Source organism: Athene cunicularia, assembly GCF_003259725.1.
Source record: "Athene cunicularia isolate RWA chromosome 1 unlocalized genomic scaffold, athCun1 chr1_part1, whole genome shotgun sequence".
NCBI classification, from domain to species: Eukaryota; Metazoa; Chordata; class Aves; order Strigiformes; family Strigidae; genus Athene; species Athene cunicularia.
Window position 1 is genome coordinate 81,977,039 of NW_020799091.1, and position 12,952 is coordinate 81,989,990.

The 12,952-nt window shown below is 45.3% G+C and overlaps 1 protein-coding gene across 1 annotated transcript in view; it reads left to right on the plus strand.

The window, feature by feature from the left end:
• Positions 1–5,048: 5,048 nt before the first annotated feature.
• RAI2 (retinoic acid induced 2) overlaps positions 5,049–12,952 on the plus strand; it is a 9,232-nt gene continuing 1,328 nt past the window's right edge. The window contains exons 1-2 of the mRNA XM_026846243.1: positions 5,049–5,226; positions 10,273–10,361. Coding sequence (XP_026702044.1) covers positions 5,049–5,226; positions 10,273–10,361 — 267 coding nt within the window. The remainder of the gene's footprint in view (positions 5,227–10,272; positions 10,362–12,952) is intronic.

Consider the following 12,952-nt stretch of genomic DNA (forward strand, 5'->3'; position numbering starts at 1 on the left):
ATTTTCTTTGCTTTGTTGTTGTTGGTAGAGGAATGAAGCTGCGCAGTCAGCTTTCTTCCTTCACAGTCTGTGATCTGCGTACTGAAATTCAGTCCTTTGAAGAACAGACTGTGTGAGGAATTAATGTCAGGCTGCAGTCCTATATGCCCTTCCACACTGGCATGCAAGGATCTCCTACATCTAGAGCTTCATGGCCATAGAGCAACATCACTTCACCAGGAGAGCTGAGCCGTAGTCATGCTGTGGAGTGTGTTGCTAAACTGCTTCCTAAGGCTGAGCTGAACAGCTGAATATAAAATCTCCCCGTCAGATTTATTGGAGTGGCCTGGTGACGTTCCCCAGAGGACTTACGATCTATGGTGATGGATGACGCCGATCCATTAACGTAGTAGTCTCATCTGGGAAAGATGTAATTGTTGTTCTGCATCCTGCAGTTTCTCTAAGTTTTTCTGAACACGTAATAGCACACATCGCAGCGGAAATTGCTGGTGAAAAATGCTGCAGTAAATATGTCAGGGGCTCTATATCCTATGGCAGCACACTCCTCTTCTGGAACCACGCAACCATCATTAAGATAGGGGAGGTGATAATAACAAAATTCGGTATACTGCATTCATCTTGATGTATGTACTCTCCAAAGGTTTGATGGAAAAGTATGGGCAGGACCGACCTTGCTTCCTCTTGCAATACATGTCTGCGAAATATGTTCATGTTGACTAGTTCACAGTATCAGGAAAATAATATTTACTTTTACCTACAGTAGCAACGCTATTTTTAGAGTGCTGGTTGCCCTGCCTGCATTTCCTGAGATATAACTCTTTTCTTTTGAGTGGTCTTAATACCCGATGACAAAGATCAATATTACTTTTTTGTGTGGTCTGAGCACAGTTTGGAGTAGTCTCACCTCTGTGCAGTATGAGCAGTGTGTCAGTCGGAGCCAGGATACCCGGCTGGAGAATAGTCATTGGAACTGTCTGGAAGGTCGCTGTTCATATAGCATCAAATTAGTAAAATTTGGACATTAACAGTCACACTTAGGCAGACTCTAAATGGTCCAGAAGCAGAAAAACATGGTAGACCTTGATGAAATGGAAGTAAAAGGCACACTGAAGGAACACAACCACAGGTAGTGGCCAGCAGCTAGAATGAGAGGGAAGGCAGCCCCGTGCCACCTCCGTGAGTGTGTGTGTGTGCCCACCCATCCCCACAAATGATGGACAATCTGGATTGCAGCGGTAACTGAAATCCAAGCTGAGGTCTGGGCTTTGTGCTAATCATGTGCCAACAAAACGATTGCTGCCCAGAAGGCCTCACAGTCAAACAGATGAGGCAGAAGGCACTAGAGAAGTACTTGCAGGTATGCATGTGCATGCAGGGCACTTGTAGGTGTTACAGGTGATCTGGACCAGTTGCCTGAATAGCAGTAACCTCAGTGGCACCGAGGTGCAACAGGACAGATATTCCATATTTTCTGTTACTTGCGTATTATTTGCAGTCAGAAGCATCTGTATTTCACAGTTCAGTACAGGGTCTTCTAGGAGGGCTAAATTAGGCTTTGAGGGTGAAAACACATCGAAAAGTTGTGAGATCTTCTTGTTATATCCATCAGCACTGTAATGCTGCATCTCATGCTGGTGTTAGCTTGAATCCAGTCAGAAGGCTGACATCTTATGCATCACGGCACGACAGAGGGGTCATTTCTCTGCCTGTCAAAGTCAGACCAGGAAATGGTACAGACACTAGGGTGAAAGTGAGTGTGTAAAAAGATGCAAAATTCAAAGAAAAAATGCTGCAGTTTTCCTCGCATCACAGGAGTCCTACATTTTTCTGTCTCTTTTAAACAACATCCTTGCAGCTGCTTACAAATTTTGCAAGGATGAAAATAAGGGGCTATTTCTGCTTGAAAGTTTTCCCATCCACACATTTTTAAATAAGCTGGTGCAAGAGTAGGGCAAGTTTGAAATCTGCTGAGGATTAGCACCGTCATGTAGCTGATGAAATGTTGGGCTTAGTTTATCAAAGTGAAGGGGTGGAGGAGAGGGAATGTCAGTCTAATAAATCTGAAGCTATGAACATAAAACTTGATCTTGATATGGCAAGCTGAAGGAGCATTTGGTTACTCATGCCAGTGGAGAAGGATGCAGTATTAAATATCAACATTTTGCACCATGGGAGGGAAGGCTTCTCCACCCTTTTGCTCCCCGAGCAGCATCCTGATACTCCTGCACCTTCGTATCTGCCTGTGCTCCCAGGTGAGATGCTGTCCCACAAGAAAAGAGAAGCTGATAAGTCTATTTTTGGTTCTTATCTCTTTGGCCCATCTCTAAATTGTGTCATCTGTGCCACTGAGAGCTGTCAGAGCTATAGGCAGGAGAAGGGTTTTGCACCTTAGGGGCACAGTGGCAAGCTGGGTGGCACACGTGCATGTGGTTTATCACCTCCATGTCCTTACCTGTGGTCTGAGACAGGAGCATTTGTACCTCACCAGAAAGGATCTGTGAGCTGGAAGATTCAGGTTTTTACTTAGTTTTGCTTTTCTTCTCACATTTATTTAAGCCAGACTATATTAGGATGATGAGAGTTGTGTGAAAACTTTCAGTTGCTTTAAAATGAGTTACAGAAGCATCGGGATTTGTTATTCTAACCTCCATGGCTTTAAAATACAATAAAACTGGTTTCTATTTTTAGTTCCTTTCTGTCTCAAGAAAGTCTAGCAAGCAAGACAAGCTTAAGGGCAATTCCCTCAGCAGTGCTGAGGTTAGCCCTATACTGGCCTTGTCTGCATCAAGGAAAAGTGGTTTTTAACTGGCACTGGTGTGCTATAAGGAGGGGATGGGAAAGGGTTTGCAGCATGTCTGAGGGGCTGGGGCTCTCGGGACATGTGCGGTGCTGGTGGCACCTCTCTTTGTTTATGAGTTTTGAGCTGGTGAAGCTGGTTTACCCCTCAAGAGGTACTCTGGCATGCTTTCATTGTGTGACTGGTTGGAAGACAGCCAAAGCTGTTGAAACCATGTTGGTGTAATGGGGAAAAGTTAGATGTTTTGCCTGCAAAAGTGCTGTAGCAGTTTAAAACCTGATTTTTAACTTTATCTCACTAACCTGTTGGCTAAAACTTGGTAACTGGTCTGTGAGGGATCCCTGTCCCTCATAACCAGGAGTGAGAGATTCATCTAAGCAATAAGAGACAGGCAATGGATGGCAGCCTTTGCCACACTGATACCAATTCTCATCTGGATGTCGGAAAAGATCAAACGAATGTAGTAAAAATATCTGACCCTGGGATCAGTGGAGAGGGTCAGGACAAAATAGCGAGCCGAGTGTCTCTGGGAAGAGAACAAACCTCTGCCAGGGAACTAATGAGGCTTTGAAGTTGTTTCACTGACATCAAACTTGGAAATCCTTTGTAAGAACTGAGATGTTTTAAGGAGTATTTAATAAAGCGCTTGACTGGGAAAGGAGCAAATATTTTATCAGACTGACACTGAGTGCTTTATGTTTCGGGTTTTGGGGGAAGCAGGGTTGGCAATTACATTTAATTGGTATCCTTTTCCTCTTGTTATCATTGGTGTATCGATTGCTGGGAAAACAAAATGCATGGTTTTTAAAATTGACTGTAAAGTAACATCTCTTTTGTTTGTTTTGTTTAGCTCTGTGTTCTCAAAACAGCTCATTTTTCTTTGCTTTGCTGGCGAATATAATGTTTTGATTGAAAATGATACTAAATAATCAGTTAAATGAGATATTTAATGACAGGAGAAATTGTTTAAAATATTTTTTTCCCATAGGAAAATCATGCACTTTACTTTTCAAGCCTAAGAAGTCTTTTAATTCTAGCGTGAGTCTGCATTCTTCCTACGATTTCACTCCAAAAGTAAACACGTGGGTGCACAACACGTGTGAAAACCGTGGAGGTCAAGGTATAGTAAATCTCAGGAGTTCTGATGCAAGAGAGATCCCTAGAGTAAGTCCAGTTTTTCCCTGATTCATTTTAATTTAGACTTTCTTAGACTCTTGACCCACTGCCAATTTGCCTTCTTCCATAGTTTAAACCCGACCAGCAACCAAACACCATGCAGCCGCTTGCTCACCCTCCCCTATCCCTGAGGAATGGGGGAAAGAGTTGGAGAAGTAAGGGTAAGGAGACTCGTAGGTCAAGATAAAAACAATGTTAATACTTAAAATATAATTAAAAGAATAATTATAATAATAGTAATAATAGAAAATACAAATGAATAACGCACATTTGATTGCTTACCACTCGCTGACCCATGCCCAGCCCTTTCCCAGCTAACAGTCCCAAGGAAGAGAGGATCCTGAAACCATGATCCCAGAAGCCAGAGTGAGCTTCCCAATCAACCCATATCTATATACTGAGCATGATGTTATATGATATGGAATATTCCATTGCCCAGTTTGGGTCCGTTGCTCTGGCTACGCTCCCTCACAGGTTCTTGTGTACTTGCACGCTAGCAGGACATGGGAAGTTGAAAAGTCCTTGATTTCTTAGCAACAACTGAAAACTTCAGTGCATTATCAACATTCTTCCCATATCAAATCCCATGCTGAATCCAAAACACAGAACTATTCTAGCTACTAAGAAGGAAAAAATAAAAATTAGCTCTATCCCAGTCGAAATCAGGACACCCCTATGGGAAGCTGTCCTACTGTATGAGAAGCAAGACTGGTAGATGAGAGGAGAGCAGCAGATATTGTCTACCCTGACTTGAGGAAGGCCTTTGACACTGTCTCCCATAAGATCCTCACAGACAAGCTGCTGATGTGTGGGCTGGATGTGCAGACAGTGAGGTGGATTGGAAACTGGCTGAATGGCCGAGCCCAGCGGGTGGTGATCGGTGGCACAACATCTAGTTGGAGGCCAGTGACTAGTGGTGTAGCCCAGGGGTCAGTACTGGGATTAGTCCAGTGTCTTCATTGATGTCCTGGATGATGGGGCAGAGTGTACCCTCAGCAAGTTTGCAGATTACCTGGAACTGGCAGGAGCGGCTGATACATCAGAGGGTCATGCTGCCATCCAGAAGGACGTCAACATGAGGGGAAAACAGACAGACAGGGACCTCAGGAAGTTCAAGAAGAGGAAGTGCAAAGTCCTGCAGTCCTGCACCTGGGGAGAAACAGTCCCAGGCACCAGTACATGCTGGGGGCCACCCAATGGAAAGCAGCTCAGCAGGAAAGACCTGAGATCTCCTGGTGATTACCAAGTTGAATGTGAGCTGGCAACGTGCCCTTGCTGCAAAGGTGGCTAATGGTACCTTGGGCTGCATTGGCAAAGTTGCATTGAAGGATCTCAGCAATGTATAGAAATATATGAAGGGAGAGTGCAAAGAGGTCAAAGCCAGGATCCTTTCAGTGGTGTCCAGTGGCAGGACCAGAGGCAATGGGTGCAAACGGAAACACAGGAGGTTCCCTCTGAACGTCAGGAAACACTTTTTACACTGTGAGGGTGACTGAGCCGTGGCCTGGGTTGCCCAGGGAGGTTGTGGGGTCTTCATCCGTGGAGATATTCAAAAGCCATCTGGCCATGTTCTGGAGTACCTGACAGGTTGAGCAAGGGGCTTGGACCAGATGACCTCCAGAGGTTCCTCCCAACCTCAACCCATGTGTGATTCAGTGATTCTGAGCAAGCAGAGGTACACGATGGGGTGAGAGGTGAGGAGGAGCGTGCATCAGGACTTTCCTGGGACCAAGCAGCCCTCCAGTTTGGCTTTTGGGAAGCTGCTGGTGAGAAGATGCTCCCTCAGGGCCACGTAGGCAGCACCTCCCCACCACAGGCGTTCAGGGCGGGGGTGTGATGGCTGTGTTACTGATACACACATCCCAACACAATGCTGCAGCCACCATCATCCCCATCCAAGGGACTGTGTCAAGCTTTGGGAGGAGACACCTGCATGCTGCTGGCAGCATCAACAGAAAGATGATTTAAACAAACACTTCTGCAGTTGCAAAAGCAGTAACTTGTCTTCCCTGTTTGAACAGAAATTTGGAGGACGAAAGCTTCACTGAATCAGAGGAGCCCGCTGGGTCGAAGGGACGTCGCTGAACCGGGCGGCACGTGACACAGCAGTAATTATGGCTGGCAAATTTATATTTGCCCTTCACATGTCAGGTTTAATACATCAGATTTCCGTGCACTGTCTCCGCCTTGGAGCATGTGTTCAGCTTACTGCAGGCTAAGCAAGCTGCTGCTGTTTAGGCCTTTCTGTACTATGGCAAGGGAAAAAAATAAACCACCATTCGAAATGTTTATTTTTCAGAAACTGCTGCAAGGTTCCTCCAAGCATGACAGTTTAGAGACCCCAGGAACTGGAATGTGCTGTGGATATGCGAAAGTCAAGCATTTGGGCATAGCAAGATCAATCTCAAATGATTTCAAAGCAGAGCTCTTTTTATAGTGCCTGCTTATATGTAATACTATGTATTGTGTGAGCGGTGCTCCTTTTGAAAGTAGGAGACAGTCCGTTAGATGTTATATCCCATTAGTGGAATAGTTCATGAATGGAGCAGAGGAAGGGAAAAGGCATCTGGCAGTATGGCGGCATGTGCCATCTCCCTTATGCTTGGGGTACGTCACAGTTTCCACTGCAAATGTCGGGGGTTTTTGTGAGGCTTTCAAATTGGGTATAAAAATTCACTACAGGTTGAAATTTGTCAGGCAAATGCTCTATTCCTTCCACAGCATTTATCGTCTGTCTTGTATATATTGCCCTTGGGAGTAAAGACACTGGTTTCAGGCCCATGACTGGATTTTTTCTTTCAATTGGTCTGATTTGTTTTTAAATGAGAAGAAAGTGAGTTCTATCCTCCCCAGAATGGATTGCTAACTACAGGCTGTTGACAATGGCAATATAGTTAGCAAATATATGACTCTAACACGGCTCTTTGCAGGCGATTAGCCTGTGCAGTAGGCAGACTGCTGTGGTATTTCTCAGCTGAACTATTTAAAAGACCAAAGTACAATCAGCCAGTCAAGCTGCTGCATTTCAGAGCCATCGTGTTGTGTGCTGAAGCAGTGTATACATATTGTCAATGTCCTGTCTATAATATGCTGTTTTGCACTGCCGTAATAATTTCCTTTCCCTCTTGCTCCCCCAGGGCTTAACAGCTTGGATGGGAGCCTTGACACAAACAGGTTTGCCTCCCAGAAGGATCCATAGTGCAGTGGTGGAAAATAAGAGAGTACCTGTTGCATGGGCTGCGTGAGAGCCTTATTATTCCTCCAGCATCTTCTGAAATTGTCTGATGAGATGCTCTTATTTTAACTGCTCTTCAGCAGCATCCAGCTCATCCTCCACAACATAGCTCCCATAGAGTGAGAAGTAACACAGGGCAGTGTGTAAGTGCGTGGTGAGCCGGAAACATTGTGCAGATGAATGGTGAGCCAAGGCTGTGGGTGTAGCTTTCATACCGGTAGCGATATCCCAGTGCAGCCCTCCCTCCTCTCTCTGGCTGGTACCAGATTCACCAGAGTGAATCCTGCCTGTCCTTCCAACGTCTTTTTTACCTTGCCCTGTCAATTTTGCACTTTAGGCACTTTAAGTGCCTCCTAAACCTTAACAGGGAGTTGCTGGGTATTTGAGTCAAGGGAACAAAGTGGGAGAGGACAGGGCTAAACTGAGATATTTCCTCTGTGCCACTCAGAGGAGACAGAAAAGTGCATTCCCAGAGGTTCCCTTTTGAGTATGATGAAGGGGGGGCATCAAGCCCCCTTTTCAGAGGCAATGGGACCATGTTTGGGGTCCCAACTGTGAACCAGCAGGAGTATGAAGGGCTGGTTGCCTTAACAAATGTCCTGTGGTTCTCCTCCGCTCTGCCTGCCCCATACCTCAGAGGGGGTCACCATCAGCCCTCCTGCGAGCAGAGGGGGGACAGGTCCCACTGGCCCTCCTGGTGCCTCTGCACCCAGCTGAGGGGTGTGCGGGGTATCAAACACAGCACCACAAATGGTGAAACACAGAGGAGAAGGCTAGTTCACCATTAGCTAGGAGTTGGTTACTCCTCTGCCCTTTGGTGCTTGAGGATTACTAAAAGGGTATGCAGGATAGCCAGGATTGTCAGTACCAAGTGCCTGAATACAGGAATCAGTTGGAAGTGTGAGAGGCAAACACTGCTGAAATCATCTGTGGTTTGCATGTATGGGAGAGCCCACCTGTAAGTTATTTGTGTAGTAATAGCTCCATGTATTTGCTGTATGAAAGCTCACTTTATCCAAATACATTTTTTCTATTCTAGCAACAAAGCACCAGTAAAAATATCATAGAATCATAGAAGGGTTGGAAGGGACCTTAAAGATCATGTAGTCCCAACCTCCCTGCCATGGGTATAGACACCTTCCACTAGATCAGATTGCTCACAGCCCCATTCAGCCTGACCTTGAACACGTGATGAGGCATCCACAACTTCTTTGGGCAACTGTTCCAGTGCCTTACCACCCTCACAGTGAAGAACTTTCTAATCTAAATCTCCCCTCCTTTAAAGCCACTACCCCTTGTCCTATCACTGCATACTCTTGTGAAATGTCCAGCTTTCTTGTAGGCCCTCTTGAGGTACTGGAAGGCTGCTCTAAGGTCTCTCTGGAGTCTTCTCTAGGTTGAACAACCCCAACTCTCTCAGTCTGTCTTCGTCGGAGAGGTGCTCCAGCCCCTGATCATCTTCATGGCCATCCTCTGGAATGTAGTAAAGCCTTTATTTGTATATGGCTCAAACTATGCAAACAAAAATTTGTAGGATGGAAGATGACTTACAGTTGGTGGGTCGATGACAATATGTGTCCTTGTTGCCCACTTGCATATTTACTGCAGAAGGACACAGAAAGATGGGTTGGGCTTCAGTCGCTGAGACTGCTGAGGACAGGCAGGCCCAACCCTGAGGTCCTTCAGAAACCCACGCCTCAGTAGGGTGCAGGTTGGGTGCATGGTTTTGTGGTGCACTGAGGGTGATGGGGTGTGCTGCCATGCAGTGGCAGGACCAGCCTGACGGGGACCAGGGCGTGCAGGACCTGGCATGGTGCTCTGGTCAGGTGTGTGTCGCCGGGGGTGCTCAGCAGGTCTGCAGTGGGATGTCCCTGTGAGGTGTGCTCTCACCAGGGCCCTTGTTAATGACCTTTTGCAGAACAAAAATCAAACATGTTGCTTCTGGCAGGAGAATCAGTGACAACAAGCAGTGAGTTTTGGCAAAATGTTGAAGTCCAATTTTGTCACCAAACTCTGTTCCATTAAGCCAAGATTTCTCATTTTACTTTGTGTTTGATACTGTGTTTGTACTGAAGGGAAACCCATTTTTTTCAGGAGGTATTGAACAGGGCATCCCACAAAGGGAGCATCTGAGACCCTTCCTGCAGCGTACACAGTATAATTTGAATTCTGTGTCGATAGTGAGGTACAAGCCGCAGCACAGATGAGCAAGCAGAGAGCAGGGGTAGCTGTGCACGGTGCAGTGCTGCGGTCCCACAGGAAGGCACGCCACAGCCCTGAGAAAAATCTGTTGCATGGCCATCAGCAGGAGATAAAAAAAATAAGCTAGAGTTATCACCACCTCTTTCATGGCATTTTTGTATAGCTAACATACCATTTCCTGTACAGTTACACACATCATTGCCTAGTGCCATGAACTTAACTCTTATCAGCACCCCGGTGGGAAAGCCCGGTTTATTTACAGTAAGGCTCGTTTCTGTGTTGCAAGCTTCTTTTCAATTAAAACAAATAGCAAATTAAATATTAAATAGATAAGTAGGGAAAGTGAAATTAATTGATTTTCCAGCACTGAGATGTGGTAGACAGAGGAAACTTAAGGCAATTTCACTGAATTATATCACCTTCATTTGTGTATATTAGGTACATGAAACTTGTTTTAAAAACTGGGTAACTCTGAATGATTTATGTGCAGTGAAGCAGCAATCGTAAAAAAACACCAAAAAAAACAAACCTAGCACATACTTCAGGTTGATTCTTATTAAAGAAGAAAAACAGTATAGCTATCACTGTTAATGCCAACATTGAAAATTTACTTAGTTTAAGAAGAACCACGTTGACTTACGGTTTTGTACCGTGTACTTGGTGTGCACAGTATAAAACAGGAGTCCAGGAACTACAAAGCACCTCTTCGGACAACTTCAAACTGTCTCCTGATCCCAGCTGTTCAAACATTGTCTCTTTTGAGGCTTAGGGTCTTGGATCCTTTTCACTCTGCCTGCTTACTGACCTTGATAATAGGTGTTTAGTGTAATACATGTTTAGCAGCCCTGGGATTGCCTCCCAGGTAAAAATCGAGAATTGCTTTACAAGGCGCAGGAGGCACTTGTGCTGGGACTCCACTGTACCTGGCAGCCAGCTACCACCAAGCTGCAGGTACAGCGAGCAGGATCGTGAAATGTTTTCAAGTGCGTACATGTATATGTAATACATTGTTTGGGTTTTTTTCTGTAGCAATCACATGCTCAAGAAGCAGGTGCACTGGAAGTACAGAAAGGTACACCTCCACATAGGAAGGGTGAGGGGGGAAAAGCCCCACCCCAAACCCATAAACCTAGGTCAAGGGTTGTACCTCCCTTTCTCATCTTCTCCTTCCCCATGCACAGTGGGGCCCTCCCAGAGGCAGTGTAGGACTGTAAACTCAACAATGTATATTTATAGATCCCAGAAACATAAAGGATTCAGTCTAGAAAACAATATTTGACTATGCTTTAAAAAAAAACACCAACCAAGCCTGCAGGCATTTCTTCAAGGTGTCTGATGGTGATAGATGAGCTCTTCTTCCCCTCATCTAGATATTTCCTCTGCCTCTAGCCCTGTCACCTTTTAAAGCAGCAATGGGGGAATTTTATTATGTTTTATACTTTCATCTTCAGGAGGGATCTGTCTCTCCATGGGTCCATAAGCATGCTAATCCCTCAAGTCTCTTACGCAGCATAATTTTCATCTTAATTTTTCTATTTCTCAACGTTAAATGGGTTTGCCTGGGGAACAGGGGGTCATTTCCTGTCCCTGCCACATCATTAATTCTCTATGAAAACACCACAATCTCACGCTTCTCAAGCAAACAGAAACATTGGGAAGAGCCAGTGTCATGTGCAAAGTACTCGGCTGTGCTGCAGCAGCTGGAGGAGCAAAGATGCTGGTGTACACTGTAGAGACCACAGGCTTTTAAAATGGTCATTTTAAAAAGGAGGGAGAGATTATATAAGAACAGTAGAAAATGGATTTTTAATTCCTTAACAGAAAGAGCAACATCTATTTGTTTCCAGCTTGAATCTGCTGAGCGGTCTCCTCATTGTCTTTCTTTTTAGAAACAATTGCTGTTCCTTTTTTTTTTAATTTTTTTCAGAACAAGACTGCCCCAATCTTCTTGATACCGATACTTGTTACTTTCTGAATCAGGGGTTTGATTTTTGCTCCTGTTGATTTTTGCTCCTGCGTGGGCACCTCTGCCTGCCTGTAATCTGTCTTGGCTGAGGCTGGGAAAGGAAACAAACAAAAAAACCCTCAACCCTGTATTTGTAAATGTTTTCTGCAGAACATTTTATGAGATGAGAACAATCCGGAATTACTCTCCTTAAGCCAGAAGCAGGAAAGGAAAAGAAATGACGCATCTGTTTACTTTTGAAAATCCTTTTTAATAACCCAAACGCGCCTGATAAATTATTAGCATTTTACCCAACCAGCCTCTGCTATTAACTCCTGGTATTTTTGTAGTCTTGCACTCACTGTAGCATCTCACTGCCAAATCCAAGGATTTACAAGTCTCAGGAGAGAGTTGGGAGATTTCCCGCTTCCCTGCCTTGGCCATTTTTTAGCCTTTGGGGGTGGGGGGGGGTGTTGGGGTTTTTCTCCCTTTTCCCTGCCCCCTTAGCAGGTTTGTTGGTCCTACAAATATCTATGCGAGCAAATTATTTCTGTAAGCACCAGAGCCAGCAAAGCTCTTTGCGTGCTCTCAGATGTAGACATCTCTGAGCTGGGACTCCTCACCCATCCAATTTTGGAGTGATGCTGCCCTCCTTATCATCCCAACACCGCTGTGCCTGCAGGATGCAGGGAAGTGCCTCTCTCCCACCAGCCCAGCTGCCCAGCTGGCAGCAGTGACACACATTTTGCTCCTAGGGAGCAGGATTCAGCTGTGTGCAGGTGAAAAATGTAAATTTGGGGTGTGCTGGTGCTTTCCCATGGTAACGCAGTTGAAAATGGACAAGTTTCCATGGTGATTATTACTACGGCAGGATGTGCTGCACACTTCAGGAGAGGCATGGGCAGTGCCAGGCATAGCAGCCAGCCCCCAGCCAAAGTCTGCCGACGGTAACTCGCAAGGAGGAAATTATTTATCTTTCTGCATAAATGCATACACAGCACCATCAATTTGTTGCTTTTTTTCAGGAGGAGGGGCACGTTAATCTTCTTAGGGAATAGGCTACAACTTTCACTGCAATCATGAATGGAAACCATCTCTGCCCTTTTTTAATTGCCATTTGCTCAGTTAATAGAAAGGGTTGGGTTGTCAAAATAAATTTGAAGTTGCTTAGAATTTTTTGTTATTTTATGGGACGTAATGAATCAGGTGCCTGGTTCACATTACTGTCTCCACCTAGCTCTGTAGCAGGGTGAGTGTTGGGGCTTGGTTTGGTTTTGCCGTTGCCTGTCTGTGCTCCTTTCTCCCTCTGCACACAGCAGTTTCCGAGGGGCTGTATGCACCGTGTGGCGCTCGCCTGCGTGCCGTTAGTAATTCCCACCGGGATGAAAAAGGGACAGTGTTGCAGGGGAATTGAGTATGGTGGAACATTTCTTAGCTGTGATATTTTTAGAAATGTTTGTTTTGGGGGCTTTTGTTGAGTTAAAACAGCACACTGTTGCTGGGCTCTGCCACGTACTGTCATAAGGTGAAGCTTTGTTTAAAAATGTGAAATGGACAGCCCAAGTCCTTGTTTCAGGCTGCGTACTGGGAGGGGGGG